This window comes from Myotis yumanensis, unplaced genomic scaffold, assembly GCF_028538775.1.
Source record: "Myotis yumanensis isolate MYYU_CA2020_CCGP unplaced genomic scaffold, mMyoYum1.0.hap1 SCAF_3, whole genome shotgun sequence".
Lineage (NCBI taxonomy): Eukaryota > Metazoa > Chordata > Mammalia > Chiroptera > Vespertilionidae > Myotis > Myotis yumanensis.
This window is the reverse complement of record NW_027223754.1, coordinates 115,130,296-115,153,407: the sequence shown is the minus strand read 5'-3', so window position 1 is coordinate 115,153,407 and position 23,112 is coordinate 115,130,296. Positions and strand designations below refer to the sequence as shown.

General features: G+C 41.2%; 1 protein-coding gene across 1 annotated transcript in view; it reads right to left on the bottom strand.

Annotated features, from left to right (window-relative positions):
* The window catches only part of FLT1 (fms related receptor tyrosine kinase 1), a 203,878-nt gene that overhangs the window by 30,549 nt on the left and 150,217 nt on the right, over positions 1–23,112 (bottom strand). The window contains exons 18-19 of the mRNA XM_070409410.1: positions 22,904–23,036; positions 17,523–17,627 (exon numbers count right to left, since the gene is read on the bottom strand). Of these exons, the coding sequence (XP_070265511.1) occupies positions 17,523–17,627; positions 22,904–23,036 (238 nt within the window). The remainder of the gene's footprint in view (positions 1–17,522; positions 17,628–22,903; positions 23,037–23,112) is intronic.

Here is a 23,112-nt window from a genome sequence, read left to right as displayed (position 1 = left end):
TGCACATTTCCTCTCTGTGGACCTAGGCCTGCTCAGTAATGTGCTGACTCAGAGCAGGGCACCTTGTGAAAATGCCTTCCAAGGACTTCCCTCCATCAGAACCAGGCACAGCAAGAACCTGGCACAGCAAGAACCTTCCAGGCAGGGATGTGCCCACAGCTTACCTCTTTTTCTCATTTTCTCCCTCTTTGAGGTGTTACAAAGAAGGAGCACAAATGGCCACAAGTGACCCCTCTCCCCCCCCCCCCCCCCCCCCTTTATAAAAATCTTTGCAATGTGTTATTTTCTCCCTATAACCTTTTTCTCCCTGGAGTCCACAGGGTTATCTCAAGTTGTGAGGATCCATAAGCATCTGACTTTAATTTCATTCTCAGAAATAAACAACATCAGTCTAAGAATTAACAGAGTCTAAAGCCTAAGTTTGTTCTGTCTGTTTTAATTAGTTAATTTCTAGGGCATTTAAATATTTTAAATTATTTTTAGAAATACAAAGTTGTATAATCTTGCTGTAAAACATTTCAACAGTATGATGTATATAGAGTAAAAAGTGAAAGCCACTCCAGCCCACTTAACTTTTTAGAAGTAACCACTGTTAATCTTTTGGAATTTCAGACCTTTCTATGCTTTTATAAAAAATACATATCCAAAGATCTTTTTTTACTTACATAAGTGGGATGACATATATATGGGATTATATACATCTCTATATATGGACAGATATAATTTGCTTTTCCTTCTTTTTAATATGTCAGAGACTTTTTCCCTCCTTTTTAATTGGTTTATGGCATTCCTAACATATAGATTGTTTAAAGTTTTCCCCCCCATTAAAAACAATGCTGTAGCTCGGCAAGTGTTGCTCAGTGGTTGAGCGTTGACCTATGAACCAGGAGGTCATGGTTTGATTCCCAGTCAGGGCACATGCCCAAGTTACGGGCTCAATCCCCCGTGGGGGACATGCAGGAGGCACCAATCAATGATTCTCTCTCATCGTTGTGTTTCTATCTTTCTCTCCCTCACCCTTGCTCTCTGAAATCAATAAAAAAGTGTATATTGAAAAACACACAAATAATGCCGTAGTAGACAGCCTGTGTGTAATCTTTGTACACATGTGCAAGTATTTCTGTAAGATAGTCTTGGAATGGGTCAGAGGATATGCATGTAACATTGTGGTAGATACCGATACGGTATTTCTTAAGTACAAATCATTTTTTAATAATAGTTGAACTTTGGAAGCCTTCCAGTGAGGTTGGGTTTGGCTCACAGGAGATTCTCAACAAATACTTGTTAAATAAATAAACAACATGATTACTGTTCTCATTGCAGATATGGGCATAAGGCCCCAAAAGGTTAAAGGTTTTGCTCAAGGGCACTTTGAAAGAGCTTCTGACTCATGGCCTTTATTTGACATTCTGCCTTTTCAATTTCTCCTAGAAACAGATGGCCAACCAATTTAAAAACAATAAAGCTGAATGAAAATGGTTTTTAGAAATTTTGTATAGTGGATGATTTGGTGGCTTAAAAAAGATAAGCATTTATAAAGATGTTACACATACTATTTCTGTATTACATAGAGTAGATTCTTTGGGCCTTTAAGAAATATCAGGTCAAAATTTCTCTTTTCAAACTCATCAGTCCCTTCATGCACTTATACCCTTTAGCACAGCTGACTTACCTTGCCCAGAGACAGAGTGTGGTAGTGAGCAGGGAAATAGGACCAGCTGAGGGAGCAGATGCTTCCAGATTTAGTTCCAGTGTATCTCAAGGTAGGATACTAGCTTGCCTCAGGATTTTGGAGCAATGAACCATGTGTAGGAGGCAGCCAGCACCTCTTTGGTAGCACTGTGGTGTGGGGGAAAGAGCACTGCCCTCAAATCCTTACTTATACACCGGGGAGCTGTGTGGCCTTGCAGAGGCTATTTCATCTTTCTGGGCCATTATTCTTTATCTGAAAACTGGGATAATCATATATACCTCACAGGGCTATAGAGAGAGGTGACATCAGAGCAATGATGGTGTAAGAGCGCCTCTTTTCCTCTCCCCCTGATATTTCAACAAGTTAACCACCTATAATTCAATGAAGAAGTCCCTGCTTAACACAGATGCATGCCTGAGAGACCTGCACACTGAAACACCTAAAGGTGGGCATTGGCGCGGGGGGTAAAAGGGAAGATGAGAAGGGAGGAAAGCACAGAGTTGGCCAAGGACAAGGCCGTAGATGCAGCCCTGCAGCACAGCTGGGAACTAGCAGCCTGGCCAGGAGAGGGGAGAAAGCTGGTGGTGGAGGTAGCAGGCACTTCCTTCAGCCTGGAGGAACAGAGAGCAGGGCAATCTGTAAGCTGTGAGCTGCAAGCTTCCAGTAGCAAGAGAGGACATTGTCTGAGTTGTGTGGTTGCATGCGAGTGGTGAGAGAGTACAGTGTCTGAATCTTGGGCATGCAGCGAGTAGGGCTGGAGTCACTCACGTGAGCAACAAAAGTGAACAGTGAGTCAACAGATGCCCACCCTACAGAGCAGTGGGTGCTGGTGTGAGGCTCCCCACTGCTGAGCCTGGTGGTGGTGTTTCAGACAAAGAAAGGAAATCACAGAGCCTTGCTGCTGCTTAGACTCCCCAAATTTGCTCCCCCCCCTTCGCCCCCCGTTGCCCATGGAGTTGGCTTCAGGAGCATATTATCTGTAAACCAAGCGGTGTTTCAGTAGAATTGCTGTTTCCCCCTGTGACTGAACCTCAGGAGGGGTGCTTGGGCCAGACATGCGGAGGTCAGGGGTCACCATTATGGTGAGGGCAAAACAAATCCCACCCACAAGCAGTCTGGGGTACTGCCCTCTGGAAGCTGCAGAGGCTCAAATCTGGTAGAGCACAGAGGTAAACATCTTGCAATTCAGCGTCACCTACTGGAACATAGGAAAAAGACCTCCCCAGAGATAAATGTGAAAACCAAGGAGGGCAGCAAATACCATGAAGAACCACATAACGACAATGACCAGAAATAAATGAAAGATCCCCAGAAAGCAGGCTGGAAAACATGGAATTACGTGATATAAATGATAGAAATTTCAAGATTGCAATTCTGAAATTACTCAATGAGATGCGAGAAATACTGACAGGCAATTCAATGCACTTAGAAAACAAATCAATGAACAAGATGAACATTTCTCCAAGGAAATTGAAACTTTAAAAATGAATATATCAGCATTCCTGGAAATGAAGCAGGCAATTGAGGAGATTAAGAGTGAGCTGTTGAACAGAACCAACCAATTAGAGGAAAGAACTAGTGATATTGAAGATAAGAATCAAGAAATAACACAGAAGGAAGAAGAGAGAGACCTAAGAATAAAGAAAAATGAAAGAGCTCTATGAGACCTCCCTGACTCCATCAGAAAAAGCAATATCACAATCATAGGCATTGTGGAGAAGGAAGAGAGGGAGCATGGAATGGAGACTCTGTTAAAACAAATAGTAGATGAGAACCTCTCAAATCTTTGGAAACAACTAGATCCTCAAATCCAAGAAGCAAACAGAATACCTAGTTACATCAATTCAAAGAGGCCCTTTCCAAGGTACTTGGTGATAAAGTTGTCAAAAATTAATGACAAAGGTAAAAGAACACCTGCAGACCAGGTTCACCAATTGTTACTATTTTAACCCACTCATTTTATCATATGGGATGGATCCATCGGTATCATTGTTTCTGAACCATTTGAGGGTAAGTTACATGCATAGATACTTTAGTGTTCATTTCCTAAGAATATTCACTTATGCAATCACAGTAGTGTTATCAACTTCAGTAACTTTAACATTGGTTCAATACTTTAATCCATCATTCTGATTCCACTTTATCAGTGGCCCCAATATTTTTCAGTACAGAATCCAGCCTGGGGTCAGGACTGCACAGAGTTATCACGTCTCTTTGAGAGCCTTAGTAAGTAGATCCAGCTTTGCTATCAATCTCTCCTTGTCACTGGGCACTCAGAATTCACCTTATAACTGAGATTGTGGCAACTGCCCCACCCATCTCTTGGTGAGTAAAGGCACTTTAACAATCTAAAAATGAATAAATAAAATAAAATAATGACAAAGAAAAATTTCTCAAAGCAGCCAGGGAAAAGAAGGAAGTGACCTACAAAGGAAAACCCACCAGAATTTCATCCAACTTCTCAGCAGAAACTCTACAAGCCAGAAGAGAATTGAACCAAATATTCAAACGTCTAAAAGAGAGAAATTACCAGCCAGAAATAATATATCCAGCAAAATTATCTTTTAAATCTGAAGGAAAATTAAGGATGTTCCCAGGCATACACAAGCTGAGGGATTTTATCACCAGAAAACCCCCATTGCAGAAAATACTCAAGGGAGTTATTCTACCTGCAATAAAGAACATAAGGTCACAACTCTATGAGTAAGATCACCAAAACACTTACAGCATAAACAGGATACTTTGTGACAACAAAAATATGCAAAGGGAAGGAGGAAAGTTCTGAACTGGCAAAGGAAGATGAAGAGCAAATGCACTCAAAATGGAAAAAAACTACGGTATATATGCAACTTCATTTTTTATAAACCTAATGGCAACCACACACAAAAATCCCCCAAACAGGCATATAGCTTAAAAGAAGAGGAAACAGAGAAAGATGTATGGAACACCACCAAACAAAAACAACAGACAGAAGCATAAAGGAAATGAACCAATGGAGGCCCAGAGCTACCAGAAAACAAAAGATAAAACGGCTATAGGAAATTCTCATACATCAATAATTACCCTAAATGCAAATGGTCTGACTTCACTAGTGAAGAGGCACAGAGTTGCAGAGTGAATAAAAAAAACAAAATCCAACCATATGCTGCTTACAAGAGATACATCTAAACAGCAAAGACAAAGGTAGATTCAAAGTAAAAAGGGTGGAAAATTTCTCCATGCAAAACAGGTGTAGCCATACTTATACCTGACAAAATAGATTTCAAGATAACAAAGATAACAAGAGACAAAGATGGACACTTTATAATGATAAAGGGAACAGTACATCAAGAAAGCATAACAACACTTCTTAATAAATAAGCACCCAACCAGGGAGGACTGAAATATATTAAACAGCTACTCACAGAACTAAAGGGAGAAACAGATCAAAACACAATCATAATTGGAGACCTTAATACTCCATTGACAGTTCTAGACAGATCAACCAAACAGAAAATCAATAAAGAAATATTGGCCTTAAGTGAAACACTAGACCAAATGGGTATAATTGACATTTACAGAACATTTTATATCTTAACATCAGATTATACATTCTTCTCCAGTGCACATGGACCATTCTCAAGTATAGACCATATATTGGGTCACAGAACTGGCATCAACAAATTAAAAAAAGATTAAAATTATATCAAGCATATTTTCTGATTATGATGCCTTAAAATTAGAAATCAACTGCAAAAAGGAAGTAAAGAAACCCACAAATACATGGAGATTAAATAACATACTACTAAGAAATGACTGGGTCAAAGAAGAAATAAAAGACAAGATCAAAAGATATATAGAGAAATGAGAATGATAATACAACATATCAAAACCTCTGGAATGCAGCAAAAGCAGTAATAAGAGGGAAGTTTATATCATTACAGGCCTATTTCAAGAAAAAGAGAAATCCCAAGTAAACAACCTAACATCACATCTTAAAATACTAGAAAAAGTATAACAGCAACCCAAAGTCAGCAGAAGAAAGAAATAATAAGAGCAGAATTAAATGAAATAGAGAAAAAAAAAGACTATACAAAAAAATCAATAAAGCAAAGAGATGGTTCTTTGAAAAGATTAATAAAATGGGCAAAACCCTGGCTAGACTCACTAAGGAAAAAAGGGAAAAGACCCATATAAACAAAATCAGAAATGAGAGAGGAGAAGTCACCACACACATCACAGATATGCAAAGGATCACACTAGAATATTATGAAAGACTTTATGCCACCAAATTCAATAACCTACAAGAAATGGATAAGTTCCTAGAATTATAGAACCTTTCTAGACTAAATCAGGAAGAATTAGAAAGTCTAAATAGACTGATCAGCAGTGAGGAAATTGAAACAATCATAAAAAACCTTCCAAAACACAAAAGACCAGATGGCTTCACCAGTGAATTCTACTAAATGTTCAAAGAGGAATTAAAACCTATCCTTTTCAAACTCTTCCAAAAAATTGAAGAAGAGGCAATACTTCCTAACACATTCTATGAGGCCAATATAACCCTGATACCAAAACCTGGCAAAGATAACACACAAAAAGAAAACTACAGACCCATATCCCCAATAAATACAGATGCAAAAATCCTAAACAAAATACTAGCAAATTGAATACACAGTACATCCAAAACATAATACATCACAATCAACTGGGATTCATTCCAAGGACACAAAGATGGTTCAACATTTGCAAATCAATCAACATAATACACCACATTGAGGAAGCAAGATGGCGGCGATATAGGCAGACGCATCCCAGGTCTTGTCCCGGAGCAAACGGAGTAAGCAGCTGAAACTAATAACACCCACCCCGAACTGGCAAATTTACTCAGCTGGTGAGACGGTTTGCAGCCGGGAAGGGCAGACCTCCCCTGGAAAGGTTAAAAACCAGGGATCTGGCCAGGAAAGTTTGCCAAACCTGAGCCCAGAGGGTCGGAGGGAGACCGCATGGCAGACAGCCGCGTCTCTTGGGACAGACACAGACCCTGACCGGGGTAAGGAGTTCCGCGGGTTTGCTGGCGCCAGGAGATTTGAGATTTGGATTTTGTGATTGCGGAGAACTGAGACTAAAGGGGGCATCCTGAGGAACTGACCGGACCATGCAGTGCCCATAAGAGAGGAGCGTTTCCCAGATCATGCAGTGCTGGTAAGAGAGGAGCGTTTCCCAGACCGCAGATCCAAGCAACAGCAGCCCCCTGATCACCGCAGCCTCCTGATCACCACAGCCTCCTGATCACCACACCCTCTGTCTGTGGAACAGCAGCTGTACGTGAAGCCTCCCCCCACCAGCCAGAAGAGCCAACACAGCTGTGAACAACACCCACCAGAGGAGCTGCTGCCAACTGGAAAGCAGCTGCTACCGCAACCGTCTGAGCAGCAACCACAACCCAAGGAGCCCCTGCCACCCAGGGAGCAGCCACTGAACATCTCAACATCTACATATGTCAGCGAGATCAAACATGGGTAGGCAAAGAAACCTCCAAAGGAAAGAAAAGGAGGACTCGCCAGAAAAGCAGCTAAGTGAGACAGAGATATGCAACATGACGGAAAAAGAATTCAGAATAAGGTTCCTAGAGTACATGCACCAGATGTTCAAGAAGCAAGAAGAAACAGATGAAAAACTCAACTACTTATGCAAGAAGCTAGAAAAAACAGATGAAAAAATCAACAACTTAAGTAAGTCCCAAGAAGAAATGAAGAGCGACATAGCTTCAATAAAAAACTCCATTGAAAGTATCAACAGTAGACTGGGAGAAGCGGAGGACCGAATTAGTGAATTAGAAGACAAGGAAGCAAAACACACTCAAACTGTACGGCAAATGGAGAAAAAAATTAAAAGACAGGAGGAGAGCCTAAGGGAGCTTTGGGACAACATGAAACGAAACAACATACGAATAATAGGGGTGCCAGAACAACAGAAAGATGAACATGGATTAGAAAACCTATTTGAAGAAATAATATCAGAAAACTTCCCTGAGGTGGGGAAGAAAAAAGTCACACAAGCCCAGAGAGTCCCAAACAAGGTGAACCTGAAAAGACCCACACCAAGACACATCATAATTACCATGGCAAATGTTCAGGATAAAGAGAGAATCTTACAGGCTGCAAGAGAGAGACGGAAAGTAACATTCAAGGGATCTCCCATTAGATTATCAAATGATTTCTCAACAGAAACACATCAGGCCAGAAAAGAATGGACGGAAATCTACAAAGTGATGCAAAGCAAAGGACTGAATCCAAGAATACTCTATCCAGCAAGGCTATCATTCAAAATTGAAGGGGAAATAAGAAGCTTCACAGACAAAAAAGGGCTAAGGGAGTTTATCACCACCAAGCCAGCCATGCAAGAAATGCTAAAGGGACTGGTGTAAAAAGAAGAAATATCAAGCTCAGAAAGAAAACAGCCACACACACACACACAAAAAGAAATGGCTACAAACAAGTACCTTTCAATAATAACTTTAAATGTAAATGGACTAAATGCTCCAACCAAAAGACATCGAGTGGCTGAATGGATAAAAAAACATGACCCATACATCTGCTGTCTACAAGAGACCCACCTCATTAGAAGGGACTCACACAGACTGAAAGTGAAGGGATGGAAAAATATCTTTCACGCAAATGGAAAGGAAAAGAAAGCTGGGGTAGCAATACTTATATCTGACAAAATACATCTCAAAGTGAAGGCCATAACCAGAGATAAGGAAGGCCACTTCGTAATACTAAAGGGATCAATACAACAAGAAGATATAACCCTGGTAAACATATATGCACCCAATGCAGGAGCACCCACATACATAAGAAAACTTCTGGAAGATATCAGGGGAGAGATCGACAACAATACAATCATAGTAGGGGACTTTAATACACCACTGACATCACTGGATAAATCCGCTAGACAAACAATCAGCAAAGAAACAGCAATCCTAAATGACTCACTAGATCAGATGGACTTAATTGACATCTTCAGAACACTTCACCCCACAGCTGCGGAATATACATTCCTCTCAGGTGCTCATGGGACATATTCAAAAATAGATCACATATTGGGTCACAAGCAAAGTCTCCACAAATTCAAGAAGATTGAAATCATAAAAAGCTTCTTCGCAGACCACGATGACATAATGTTAGAAATAAACTACAATAAAAACAACCCAAAATACTCAAACACTTGGAAGCTGAATAGCATGTTATTAAATATTGATTGGGTTACCGATGACATCAAAGAAGAAATTAAAAACATCCTGGACACTAATGACAATGAAAACACAACAATCCAAAACCTCTGGGACACAATGAAAGCAGTCCTGAGAGGAAAGTTTATAGCTCTACAGGCCTATCTCAAAAAACAAGAAAAAATGGTAGTCAATCATCTAACTCTACAACTCAAAGAATTAGAAAGAGAGCAACAAGAAAACCCCAGAGTGAGCAGAAGGAAGGAGATAATAAAGATTAGAGCAGAAATCAATGAAATAGAGACCAAAAAAACAATACAGAAAATCAATGAAACCAAGAGCTGGTTCTTTGAAAGGATAAACAAGATTGACAAACCCCTAGCCAGGCTCACCAAGAAGCAAAGAGAGAGGTCCCAAATAAACCAAATCAGAAATGATAGAGGCGAAATAACAACAGACCCCACAGAAATACAAATGATTGTTAAACAATACTACGGGCAACTCTACTCCAACAAACTAGACAACCTGGAGGAAATGGACAAATTCCTAGAAAAATACAACATTCCAAAACTCAATCAGGAAGAATCTAAAAACCTCAATAGGCCAATAACTATGGAAGAAATTGAAGCAGTCATCAGAAAGCTTCCAGCAAACAAAAGCCCAGGGCCAGACGGCTTCACAGGGGAGTTCTACCAAACATTCAAGGAAGAACTAAAACCTACCCTCCTCAGACTACTACAAAAAATTCAAGAGGAAGGAACGCTTCCAAGCTCATTCTATGAAGCCAGCATCACCCTAATACCAAAACCAGGTAAAGACATCACAATGAAAGAGAATTACAGGCCAATATCCCTCATGAACATAGATGCCAAAATCCTCAACAAAATCTTAGCAAATCGGATCCAGCAGTACATCAGAAGGATCATACACCATGACCAAGTAGGATTTATCCCAGAGATGCAAGGATGGTACAACATCCGTAAATCAATAAATGTGATACATCACATAAACAAATTGAAAGAAAAAAAACACATGGTCATATCAATTGATGCAGAAAAAGCATTCGACAAAATCCAACACCCATTTTTGATAAAAACTCTCAGAAAGGTGGGAATAGAAGGATCATACCTCAACATAATAAAAGCCATATATGACAGGCCCACAGCCAACATCATACTCAATGGACAAAAACTAACACCATTTCCCCTAAGAACAGGAACAAGACAGGGATGCCCACTCTCACCACTCCTGTTCAACATAGTACTGGAAGTATTAGCCATTGCAATTAGGCAAGAAGAAGAAATAAAAGGCATCCAAATTGGAAAAGAGGAAGTAAAACTGTCCTTATTTGCAGATGACATGATATTATACATACAAAACCCTAGAGACTCCATCAAAAAGCTACTAGACTTAATACATGAATTTGGCAATGTAGCAGGATACAAAATTAACCCCAAGAAATCTGAGGCATTTCTATACACCAATAGTGAACTTTCAGAAAGGGAGATCAGAAAAACAATCCCATTTACCATCGCACCAAAAAAATTAAGATACCTAGGAATAAACTTAACTAAAGAGGTTAAAGACCTCTACTCAGAAAACTACAGGACGTTGAAAAAAGAGATAGAGGAAGACATAAACAGATGGAAGAACATACCATGTTCTTGGATTGGTAGAATCAACATCATTAAAATGTCCATACTACCCAAAGCAATCTATACATTCAACGCACTTCCCATTAAAATACCAATGGCCTTCTTCAAAGATCTAGAACGAACTCTCCAAAAATTCATCTGGAATAAAAAAAGACCCCGAATAGCTGCAGCGATCCTGAGAAAGAACAAAGTAGGTGGGATCTCAATGCCAGATATCAAGCTGTATTACAAAGCCACTGTTCTCAAAACTGCCTGGTACTGGCACAAGAACAGACATATAGATCAGTGGAATAGAATAGAGAGTCCAGAAATTAGCCCGAACCAATATGCTCAATTAATTTTTGACAAAGGAGGCATGAACATACAATGGAGCCAAGATAGTCTCTTCAATAAATGGTGTTGGGAAAACTGGACAGACATATGCAAGAAAATGAAACTAGACCACCAACTTACACCATACACAAGAATAAACTCAAAATGGATAAAGGACTTAAATGTACGACAGGAAACCATAAAAATTCTAGAAGAATACAAAGGCAACAAAATCTCAGACATATGCCAAAACAATTTCTTCACTGATACAGCTCCTAGGGCAGTTGAAACTAAAGAGAAAATGAACAAATGGGACTACATCAAAATAAAAAGCTTCTGCACAGCAAAAGAAACCATCAACAAAACAACAAGAAAACCCACCTCGTGGGAAAACATATTTGCCAACGTCATATCTGATAAGGGCTTAATCTCCAAAATTTATAGGGAACTCATACAACTTAACAAAAAGAAGATAAACAATCCAATCAAAAAATGGGCAAAGGATCTAAATAGACACCTTTCAAAAGAGGACATTCAGAAAGCCAAGAGACATATGAAAACACGCTCAAAGTCACTAATCATCCGAGAGATGCAAATCAAAACAACAATGAGGTACCATCTCACACCTGTCAGAATGGCCATCATCAACAAATCAACAAACGACAAGTGCTGGAGAGGATGTGGAGAAAAAGGAACACTTGTGCACTGCTGGTGGGAATGCAGACTGGTGCAGCCACTATGGAAGGCAGTATGGAGGTTCCTCAAAAAATTGGAAATGGAACTCCCATTTGACCCTGTGATCCCACTTCTAGGAATATATCCCAAGAAACCAGAAACACCAATCAGAAAGGATATATGCACCCAGATGTTCATAGCAGCACAATTCACCATAGCTAAGATCTGGAAACAGCCTAAGTGCCCATCAGTAGATGATTGGATTAGAAAACTGTGGTACATCTACACGATGGAATACTATGCTGCTGTTAAAAAGAAGGAACTCTTACCATTTGCAACAGCATGGATGGAACTGGAGAGTATTATGCTAAGTGAAACAAGCCAGTCAATGAAGGAAAAATACCACATGATCTCATTCTTTCATGGATAATTAAGACCATTACAAACTTTTGAACAATAATAAATACAGTGGCAGAGCTGCCTCAAACCGATTGTCGGTCTTCAGTGGTAAGGCCAGGGAGGGTTGGGGGACAGGAGGGAGGGGAGTAAGAGATCAACTGAAGGACTTGTATGCATCCATATAACCATAACTAATGGACATAAGACACTAGGGGGTAAGGGAGGGCAGGGGCTTGTCAAGGGTGGGGGGGAAAAAAGGACACATATGTAATACCCTTTGTAATGCTTTAAGCAATAAAAAAAAAAAATAAAAAAAAATACACCACATTAACAAAAGAAAGGATAAAAATAATATGATCTTATCAATAGATGCAGAAAAAGCATTTGATAAGATACAACATCCATTTATGATTAAAACACTCAATAAAATAAGAATAGAAGGAAAGTACCTCAACATAATAAAAGCCATATATGATAAACCCACAGCTAATATCATACTCAATGGTGAAAAACGGAAAGCTTTCCCCCTAAGATCAGAAACAAGACAAGGATGTCCACTCTCACCACTCTTATTCAACACAGTGCTGGAAGTCCTAGCCAGAGCAATAGAAACAAATAAAACGCATCCAAATAGGGAAGGAAGAAGTCAAACTGTCACTTTTTGCAGATGACATGATTTTGTATATAGAAAACCTTAAAGACTCTACTAAAAATCTATTAGAAACAATGAATATATGCAGTCAAGTTGCAGGGTACAAAATCAAATGTGCAAAAATCCATTTTCTTCCTGTATACTAACAACAAAACTTCAGAAAAAGAAATGGAAAAAACAATTCCTTTTGCAATTGCAACCAAAAGAATAAAATACCTAGGAATAAACTGAACAAAGAATGTGAAAGACCTATATACTGAAAATTACGAAGTATTATTAAAAGAGATTGAAAAAGACACAACAAAATGGAAAAATATCCCATGTTCATGGATTGGAATAATCAACATAATTAAAATAGCCTTATTGCCCAAAGCAATATACAGATTTAATGCAATCCCCATCACAATCTCAGTGTCATTTTTTTTTTTTTTAAAAAAGAGTGAGAAATCATCAAATTTGTATGGAATCACAAAAGACCAGAATAGCCAAAGCAATCCTGAGAAAAAAGAATGAAGCTAGAGGTATCACACTACCTGACTTCAAATTATACTACAGAGCTATGATAATCAAAACAGCATGGTATTGGTAGAGAAACAGACACACAGATCAATGGAACAGAATAGAGAGCCCAGCTATAAAATCACACATATATGGACAGATAATTTTTGACAAAGAAGCCAGAAATGCACATTGGAGTAAAGATAGTCTCTTCAATAAATTGTGCTTGATAAACTGGAAAGCCCCATACAAATGAATGAAACTGGGTTACAGTTTGTCCCCATGTACAAAAATTAATTCAAAATGGATCAAAGACCTAAACATATGACCGGAAACAATAAGTTACTTCGAAGAAAATATAGGTACCAAACTTGACCTGAAAGGCAAGGGAGGTAAAGGTAAAAATAAATGAATAGGACCATATCAAACTGAGGAGCTTTTGCACAGCAAAAGAAATGGACAACAAAACAAAGAGGCAGCTAACCAGATGGGAGATGATATTTGCAAACAGTAGCTCTGACAGAGGTTTAATTTCGAAAATATATAAAGAACTCGTAAAACTCAACCCAAACAAACAAACTAACAAACAACCCAATCAAAAAGCGGACAGAGCCCTGGCTGGTTTGGCTAAGTGGATAGAGCGTTGGCCTGTGGACCAGAAGGTTCAGGGTTCAATTCCGGTCAAGGGCACATGCACGGGTTGCGGGCTTGATCCCCAGCAGGGGCATGCAGGAGGCAGCTAATTAGTGATTCTCTCTCATCATTGATGTTTCTATCTAACTCTCCCTCTCCCTTCCTCTCTGAAGTCAATAGAAATATTTTTTAAGAAAAGTGGGCAGAGGACCTGAAAATATACCTCTCCCAAGAAGGCATACAAACAGCCAATAACTTTATGAAAAGACTAGAGGCCTGGTGCATGAATTTGTGCATGGGTGGGGTCCCTTAGCCTGACCTGTGGGGCCCATTGGGGCCATCTTGCCCAGTCCCGATCAGGGCCCCAAGGGGCCGGCCGGCCAGGGGGAAGGGACCGTGGGAGGTTGGCTGGCCGCCGTAAGTTGGCTGTGGGAGCGCACTGACCACCAAGGGGCAGCTCCTGCATTGAGTGTCTGTCCCCTGGTGGTCAGTGCGTGTCATAGCCACCAATCATTTGGTCAACCGGTCATAATGGTTGCTTAAGCTTTTATATATATAGATGTTCAACCTTGAGATAAAAGATGGCAGTGGAGTAAGTGGCTGCTGCACAGACATGCTCCCAGGACCAAACTGGAATTACAATTAAAATACAGAAAAACTTCCTGACTAATCAATTGAAGACTCACTAGAGAGAACCCTGATGACTGAGGATGGTAATTGGAGACCCCATAGAGCCTGGTAGGAGGGGCAGAGGCATGAAAGGGCTGGCTGGGCTCCCACATACAGCAGCTGAAGTTCCAGAGAGATATCTCAGCTGTGGGGAGTTGCCACTGAGAACTCTGGAGTCTAATCCCCAAGCTGCCCCACCCCCCCTTGCAGGGAACACCAGAACTAAAAAGGGTACCCAAACAACATCTGGCTGTGAAAAGCAGTGGAGTTGCTGTCTTCTAGGGAGAAATGGCTGGAAAGGCAGAAACCCCCTTAAAGGGCCAAAAGCACAAAATTCCCTGTGGAGCCACTCACCTTGTGCTCCAGCAGAGGGAGGGCAGAGTGGACTGGAGCTGTGTTAGCAGAAGCCATGACTGGGGGCTCTGGAGTTAGAACTCACAAGGCAGACACCTCAGTTTTCTGTGCTGAGTCATTCCCTCACATTGTGGAGGTCATCTTTCTCATGCAGATATTTGCTATACAGGTGGCTTTGCCTGGGGGGAAGTCAGTTGACCCACCCAATTGGAAAACACCTTGTCCCACAGAGCGGAGTTTCTGAGGCCCATTAAGAGACTGAGAATAACAATTAGCCCTGGAATGCCTCAAGGATTTATTTTCTCTCATGAAGAAAAATTTTCTACTTGAGGTACATGGGAAGCTTTGTTAAATAAAGAAATAATAACTAAAAAAAAAGATGTTCAACCTCACTGGCAATTAGGGAAATACAAATCAAAACTACAATAAGATATCACCTTACACCTGTTAGAGTGGGTATTATCAACAAGACAAACAATAACAAGTGTTGGAGAGGTTGTGGAAAAAAGGGAACCCTCATTCAGTGCTGATGGGAATGTAGACTGGTACAACCACTATGGAAAGCAGTCTGGCAATTCCTCAAAAAATTAAGAATAGAGCTACCATATGACCCAGCAATCCTATTCCTGGGTATCTATATATATACAAGCCTAAGCGACTATTAGGACTGGAACGACTGGTTGACCAGTCGCTATGATGTGCACTGACCACCAGGGGCAGACGCTCAAAACAGGAGCTGCCCCTGGTGGTCAGTGTGCTCCCACAGCCAACCTCTGCAGCCAGCCAACCTCCCACAGCCCCTCCCCCCCACCCTGCCGGCCAACCTCCTGCAGCCCTTCTCCCCACCCCCTCCAGCGGGCTGGCCCCCCCAACCAGCTGGCCAACCTCCAGGTCTCTCCCCTTGGCCAGCCATCCCCCTGTTAGACCTCGATCACTGGCCAGGCCGAGGGACCCCACCCATGCACCAGGCCTCTAGTATATCCATAAAACTCAAAATCATGTATTTGCAAAGATATATGCACCCCTATGTTCATTACAGCATTATTCATGGTGGCCAAGACATGGAAACAACCAAAGTGTCCCATGATAGAGGACTGGATAAAGAAGATATGATACATATACACAATGGAATACTACTCAGCCATAAGAAAGGATGAAATAGTGCCATTTGCAAAAACATGGATGGAACTTGAAATATTATGCTAAGTGAAATAAGTCAGACAGAAAAAGCCAAGAACCATATGGTTTCACTCCTATGTGGGATATAAACCTGAACTTATGAACACAAACAGCAGAATGGTGGTTGCCAGAGATAAGGGGAATGGAGGGAGAAAAAAGTCCTAATATAAAGTGAGAGGAGAAGATTTGACTTTGGGTGGTGGGCACACAGTACAATATACAGATCTTGTTACATAGAAACCCACACATGAACCCTATATGTTCATGTTGACCAATGTCACGGCAATCAATTTAATAAATAGAAATTTAAACACCCACAAAAAAACCAAAAACACAACAACCCAGAAAAACAAGGCATAGAGAGAAAAATAAGAAAAATGACGATTTCAAGTGGTTCACCCTAATATATTAAAGTACCTAGTCTGATGCTTTGTCACATAGAAGACATGGTGCTGCGTCTTCTCTTTAGAACCTGGGGTGGGGTGTACAGGGCGGGGTGCTGGAATGGAGGTATTCTCACAGAAATGCTGTCCAGCATCTGGGTAGCCCAACTCGAACAAAAGTCCTGACTTGTGGATGCAAAACTCCTTTTCCTGGCTACTTTCAGAGTAGAACTGTCAGGTTCTTTGTAGAGTTTTATCAAAGTTTTCCTTTAAAAAGGACAGCCTTTTGAGGTGGAAAATATCATGACATGATACTTGGGCAATGATGGTGTCAGGGCTGGAAGAAGAGGAAGTCTCCCTAAGCAAATGGCCCTTTTTCTCCTGAAGCCTTTGGTAGGTACCTGCTTAGTTGGGCGCATAGCTTTCTGTGCCTCAAAACCCCCTGGCATTATCTTGGAGATCTTGGAAAGCTGAAAGCTGCCCTTTGGGTTTTCATTCCTGTTTCTTTTGGTTTGGGAACCTTAAGATGCATTGAAAGAACATGAAAATTTCATCATAACGGAGGAAATGAATTATTTTCTAAACTTTAAAGGATCTATGCATTTTGATTTGTTTGGTTTACATAATTTTCACTTTCAGTCTATCTATGGCAGTGGTCATACATCTCTATGTGATTTGGCTCTACCTCCTAGCAGTTCACACTTGAAAGATAATTTGTTTTTCATTTCTAAAGAGAAAAAGTTTTATGGTTGGGACTTGACAGTATTAAATAGTTTATGATTTTGATCATCTCACTTGTTAGTTTCATAATCTTACCTTATAGTTAGGTCAAGCCCCAGTTAAGCCTTTGGGATTTGTGATGTACAGCTAAGTTTCCATTATAATGTCAAGTGGATCATTTCAAAAAATTGGTCACCATGAGCTTAATTCTCTGATAGTGTCAAGTCTGAGATGTGGTAAGAGAAATATTTTTGAGGTCACAGGAGTCATTTTCCCGTGGATGATGCTGATTGTTTCATTGACAAGGCTTATCCTGGACTCTCTGGCCTCACCTAAAAGTCGTAAAGTTAAGGGGCTTGCAGCAGTAGAAGAAAGTTATGTGACCAGTGCAGAAATAGCTTGTACCTGTTCCTAGGCCACATCCAACTCATACCAACATTCAGGAAATGCAACGGGTCAGTTGAAAGCCAAACCGCAGTGTCCATACCTTTTAGCATTTTCACAGCCACAGTCCGGCAGGTGGGTGATTTCTTAATGCCAAATGCAGATGCTTGTACCACTTTTCCAAAAGCCCCCCTTCCAAGTGATTTGCCTACAATGAAAAGAATACATTGATTTGTTTACCAAGCCAGTGGGGTGAGTTTAAGTCTTTCTCAGAAAGGAAGTGCCATTTTTCCTATTTGTAGCTCTGAGGCACGTGTAACTTTGAATGGGATCTCCAAGGAACTGACCCTAAAAGTGTCATTTCTTGAGTAAATTTTTTCCAACTCTTTACTGTGCTTCTGAGGTACCCTCATTCTTCACATCTATGCTGGGCACCTAGAAGGCCTTTTGTGCAGGTGGATGGCCAGCTAGAAGGCCTTTTGTGCAGGTGGATGGCCAGTTTCCTCTTCACAAAATCCTCCCGGAAGGGAGAGGCCACCAAATCCTGGGTAGTCTCTTCCATTGTTTAATAACATTATTAACAAGAATATTTCCCTGTGTCTAACCTAGGCCCCTTTTCTTGCCACTTAAGGACATTTCTTCTGATCTATTTTTAGCAGAAAGCGAGAAATTGAGAATGATAGTTATTGCTATTGGTTATAATAATGCTTCATAGATTAAAAAACAAAACAAATAAGCTTCCCCCCCCCGTCCCCCCGCCCCAACTAACTCATTTCTCTGACTTCCTTGCCAGGCAAAATAGACCCAGTATTTCTAACATTTCTTCATAAGATGATTATAAATCTTCATATTAAGCACATGAGCCTATCAACCACTGGTAGTAATTTGTTTCAACCATAGAGAGGTGGTTGCCAAATGCAATAACAAAGCAAGGGTTCTTTCAAGGCATCTGTTAGGTTACACTATAACAACTATTCACATGTTTCTTTTCTCAGCCTTGCATGAGACAACTTGACTGAGAGGGACAATGACCATGCCTGAGTCTTCCCAGAGCCTAGCCCAGTACCTGCTGCATAGAAGGTTTGCTGGATATTAGTGCAGAACCAACAGTAGCATTTGGGAACTTGTGAGATATTCAAAGCAAGTCTCATACAATCCTAGGTAACTAGAGGGACCCATGAGATGAAGACCTTGAGAGGCATCTCCTGGATAACCTCAGCTACCGTTATATCAGGGGATTTCCTTTTGCATCGCCAGGAAATAGGTAGCTAAGTAGAACCTAGAGAAACAGTACACCTCAAGTATGACAAGGCAAAAGGAGTGAGCCAAAGAAGTCACTCTTTTTTGATGATCCTGAGTGAAAAAAGTCAACAAAATGCCTCTGATCAAAAGTTAAGTCCCGGTAGTTAGTGTTGATTTAACACATCTCTCGAAACCAAGTCCGCATTCTGAGACTGTTCTGATAACAAGCTCTCAGTTAGTTAGCCTTCCTCCCTCCCTACCTTCCTCATAGTCCAATCTCTTCCCCCAAAGAATATAATTTTTTGTTTTTTTTTTAAGTTTTTTTTAATTCTTGTAAAGCTTGTAACGAAGCTTTCCTCCTTCACCATATTAGGACCTTTATACTTTTTATGCACAACTACTCAGTAACAGAGATGTCTTCACTCTGCCTCTGCTTAGTATCTTCCATTACCAATCACCTTTGGGCATCCAGTTAGGACATGGGAAGTGTTCAGTTACCAACATAATTATATGAGCTTTTCTGTAGCAGTCCCTGCATCTATCTCAGAGGGACACACTCTGCATTAGGAAGGGAACACTGGTGACATCACAAGCCTTTGCTGTGGTCACACATGTACCTGTAGTGACTGATAAAGATAGTTCGTTCCTCCCAGAGCACATGCCATGGGCTGGGACGCAGTCAGTGTTTCCTTCTTCAGATAAAATTGTCCAAGATATAGACCAGCAAGGGGACTGTTAGCTTAAATAGAAGAGCCTTGAGTGGCCCCTGAAGGTGCAGGACGTGGAGATCACAAATTGAAAGGGCACTGGCAGATACCTTCTCCAGACTCGTGAAAATGGCTGCATTTGGTTACAGGCTTATTCCTTGCTTTTTTAGGGTAAAAGAACAATGCTTTCCTTTTGAAGTGCCTTCTACCATCTAATATGAAAAGTGTCCTGAGCCTGAGAAGTGATAAGATAATCTCTGTCTTGGGACACCTCTCCACAGGCTGCAAAGACTCTTGCTTGTTTGGGGCAGATGGAATCCTTTTCTTTCCACACTTCAGTCCCCGGGTATGCCCTTCTTCGCCATCACAACACTCTTTGTTTTAACCAGTGTTTGGGGACTTTGCTTTTATTACTGAGAATCAACTTGCTCTCACTTGGCTTTCCTCAGTCTTTTCCTTTGTTCTCTTGGAAGTTGATTGCTGCCTCACAAAGCAGCATGAAGCTGTTATGGAATATATATATAATTTTTATTGATTTCACAGAGGAAGGGGGAAGGGAGAGGGAGAGGGAGAGAAACATCAATGATGAGAGAGAATCATTGATTGGCTGGCTCCTGCATACCCCGTACTGGAGACCGAGCCCCCAACTCGGGCATGTGCCCTGACAGGGAATCGAACCATGACTTCCTGGTTCATAGGTTGATGCTCAACCACTGAGCCACTCCGGCTGGGCTGCTATGGGCTCTTTAATCATCTGGTGCACTGGAATCTTTCTGCAGACTCATAGTTCAGTATCGGGGGAGCCCAGTCACACTGGACTTGACCTGGCCTGATCCTCCTTTTCTCTTAAAGTCTTCCTTTGGTGTTACCCAAATGCCACTCACTAGCTTGTAAACTGCTAGGTCATAGTCATACAATGAAAGGATATTGGAATTTCTTCCAAGAATGACTGGCCAGGGTCCCTGGGACACTGGGGACAGTGCATGGCAGCATGGGGCTGAGCTCCTCTCTGGCATCCAGGGCTGGTCTTATAAGAGGCAGCACCAGCCCAGGTCCCATTCACCTGCCATTTTCCAGACTCCCTGTGTTGTTTCCCATATTCGCTAATTCTGACAATTTTTCCAATAGAAAGGTGCAATGTCAGACATTTATAAATGTATAGGAGGGGAATTCTCTCTGAGGTTTAATGTAGAATCACCAACAATATAGGTTTCTTTAGTTACAGGATTTCAGGAATTTCAATGGTAGCAACACCTTTGACTGTTTCTAACTGTATGTATCTATCAGGTACTGTAAATTCTGACTTCTCTCTCCAGGACTGAAAGTAACCCAGGACAGAGTGCAGACAGCTGAGATCAGGAGCAGCTTGATCTATGCTTTTCTCTACATTCAGAACTCTGTTGTAATTCTGCCCATCAAACCTGCCTTTTCTTCCCATCTCTCCAGATATACTTTCACTTAACAGACACTGCTTCGGATTTCTTTCTCTCATTTATTTGGCTTCAAACAAACAAACAAACAAATCTTGGGTCTCTTTGCTCCCAAGTTAGTAGGACGAGCATTACTCTGGTCCTTGCAGCCACACTCTGCATTGAGACTTTGCTACACTTCCTCTCACCCATCAAAGATACTCACATGTATATTAGCCAAATTGTAGCATCTGGGAAGGAAAAGAACCATGAAAAAGATCTTCAACAAGAAGAATCTCCTGAAATGGGATTATCTACACTCATTGAGCCCTAGGGGAATTCTGGTAGAAGGACTGGCACCCCTTCCCTGCCTGGACGTGTTATGGTCACAGTGACACTAGGCCGAGGAATGAAGAAAAGGGATGGAAAGCTCATGTGTCCTGCATTGGAAGGAGCATATTTGATTGCGACTAATAACCCTGGAAAGCAACGTGGCCTGAGAATGGCTTATGGTTGTGGGAAAATTATCCCATATTCCATGCTAAGGTCACTGAAGGGGCTGGGCAGGCTGCCATATAATTTAGACTTGCAGACGGAACTCATCTAGTGTGCCACCTGCCCTTACCTACTCTACATTTGGTTGATTTTTTTTTCCTGTCAGCAGCCATTACTGGCTTTTGTCTGATTCCTAATTTTCTTCCCCAAGCCAAACAGAACATACTCTTGGGGCCAACTACTTTTTCTCATGTAGGAAGAAATGTAAGTGGGATCATTTCAAGGCCTAAGAGAATGAGAAAAGCCATTTCTCCCTCTCTGTCACCTCACACCTCCACCTCCAAAGAAATGCCAATATTTTTAAAAAATATATTTTATTGATTTCAGAGATGAAGGGAGAGGGGAGAGAGAGATAGAAACATCAATGATGAGAGAGAATCATTGATTGGCTGCCTCCTGCACACCCTCTACTGGGGATCGAGCCTGCAACCCCGGCATGTACCCTTGACCAGAATTGAACCCGGGACCTTTACTCCGCAGGCCGATGCTCTATCCACTGAGCCAAACCAGCTAGCGCCCAATATCTTTTCATTGTATGACAATGACCTGCATGTAGTGGGAAAAGCAGGCAGTGCCATTGAATTTGGAACAACAGGCTCTTTATACCGAGTGAGAAATCTGGGCACACTGGATGCATGGCCTCTTTTCCTAGTTCCAGCTATTCTGGCATACGTCAGAGTGAGTGGAAAACTTTCAGAACCCACAAGCCAAATATTTTGGGTGGGAGTAATTGAGGTTCCCACTGTTTTGTAATAACTGGGCTGAAGAGTAATTTGCTCTGTGGTGTCTAAGCTGGAGGGACTTGGGGGTAAGCTGAAGGAAAACACATTTGCCTGTTGTTTACAGCATCTGTGTTACCTGGAAAACAACAGTCTTCACTTTTCAGAAGTGAAACTTAAGTGACCCCCTAAGACTTTCTTCTCGTTTGGACCTTTTGAACACCCAGGAAAATTCAAAGTATGTGGTGGATTTGTGCAGACTGGTTTTTGGTCCACAACCTTGAAGAGTACCAACTCTTTCACCAAATGTTTGATTTTACTGTGCCTTCTCATCTTGAATTACTTTCCAGGTCATAAGTTTCTGACTCCTCAAAAATGTCATTAATTAAGAGCACCTGGGCTTGTAAGGCTCCTGATGGAACTAAACTCTCCTCCTTTCCCTTCAATTATCTACTTTTATGGCAATCTCCTGCAGTGGTTCTCAACCTCATTCAGATGAGGCTCAGAAATCAGGATTTTAAAAAGATTCCCAGGTGATTCTAATGTGCAGCCAAGGTTGAGAACCACTGCCTTAGAGGGAAGAGACTCAAATACTTTTGTGTCTGCTGCTTAGAGAAGGTGCTTGGTAAATGTTGAAAGAATGAATAGGTGCTCCTTGTCTCCTTGTCCCTTAAACCATCCTCTCCACATTCTCATAGATTCATATACCTCTGTGTCCCTCTCCCTTGCTAGGTTGTGAACTGCTGAGGGTAGAATCCTGAGTCTAACCTATTTTTGCATTCCTCAGTGCAGTCTTTTGCATGCAGTAGGTGCTTAGTATGGGGTTAGGAATCTGTTGAACAAATACATTACCTAGTTTAAGTCTCTCCCGGGCAAACTCCCACTTGCTGGCATCATACGGGAGCCGCTCACACTGCTCATCCAGGGGAACTTCATCTGGGTCCATTATAATTGATAGGTAGTCAGTTTTTATTTCAGAAGAAGACTGAGAAATAAAGAGATCCCAAAGTCATCAACGACTTAAAAACCCCTGATAGCCAATTTAAAACAATATTAGACTA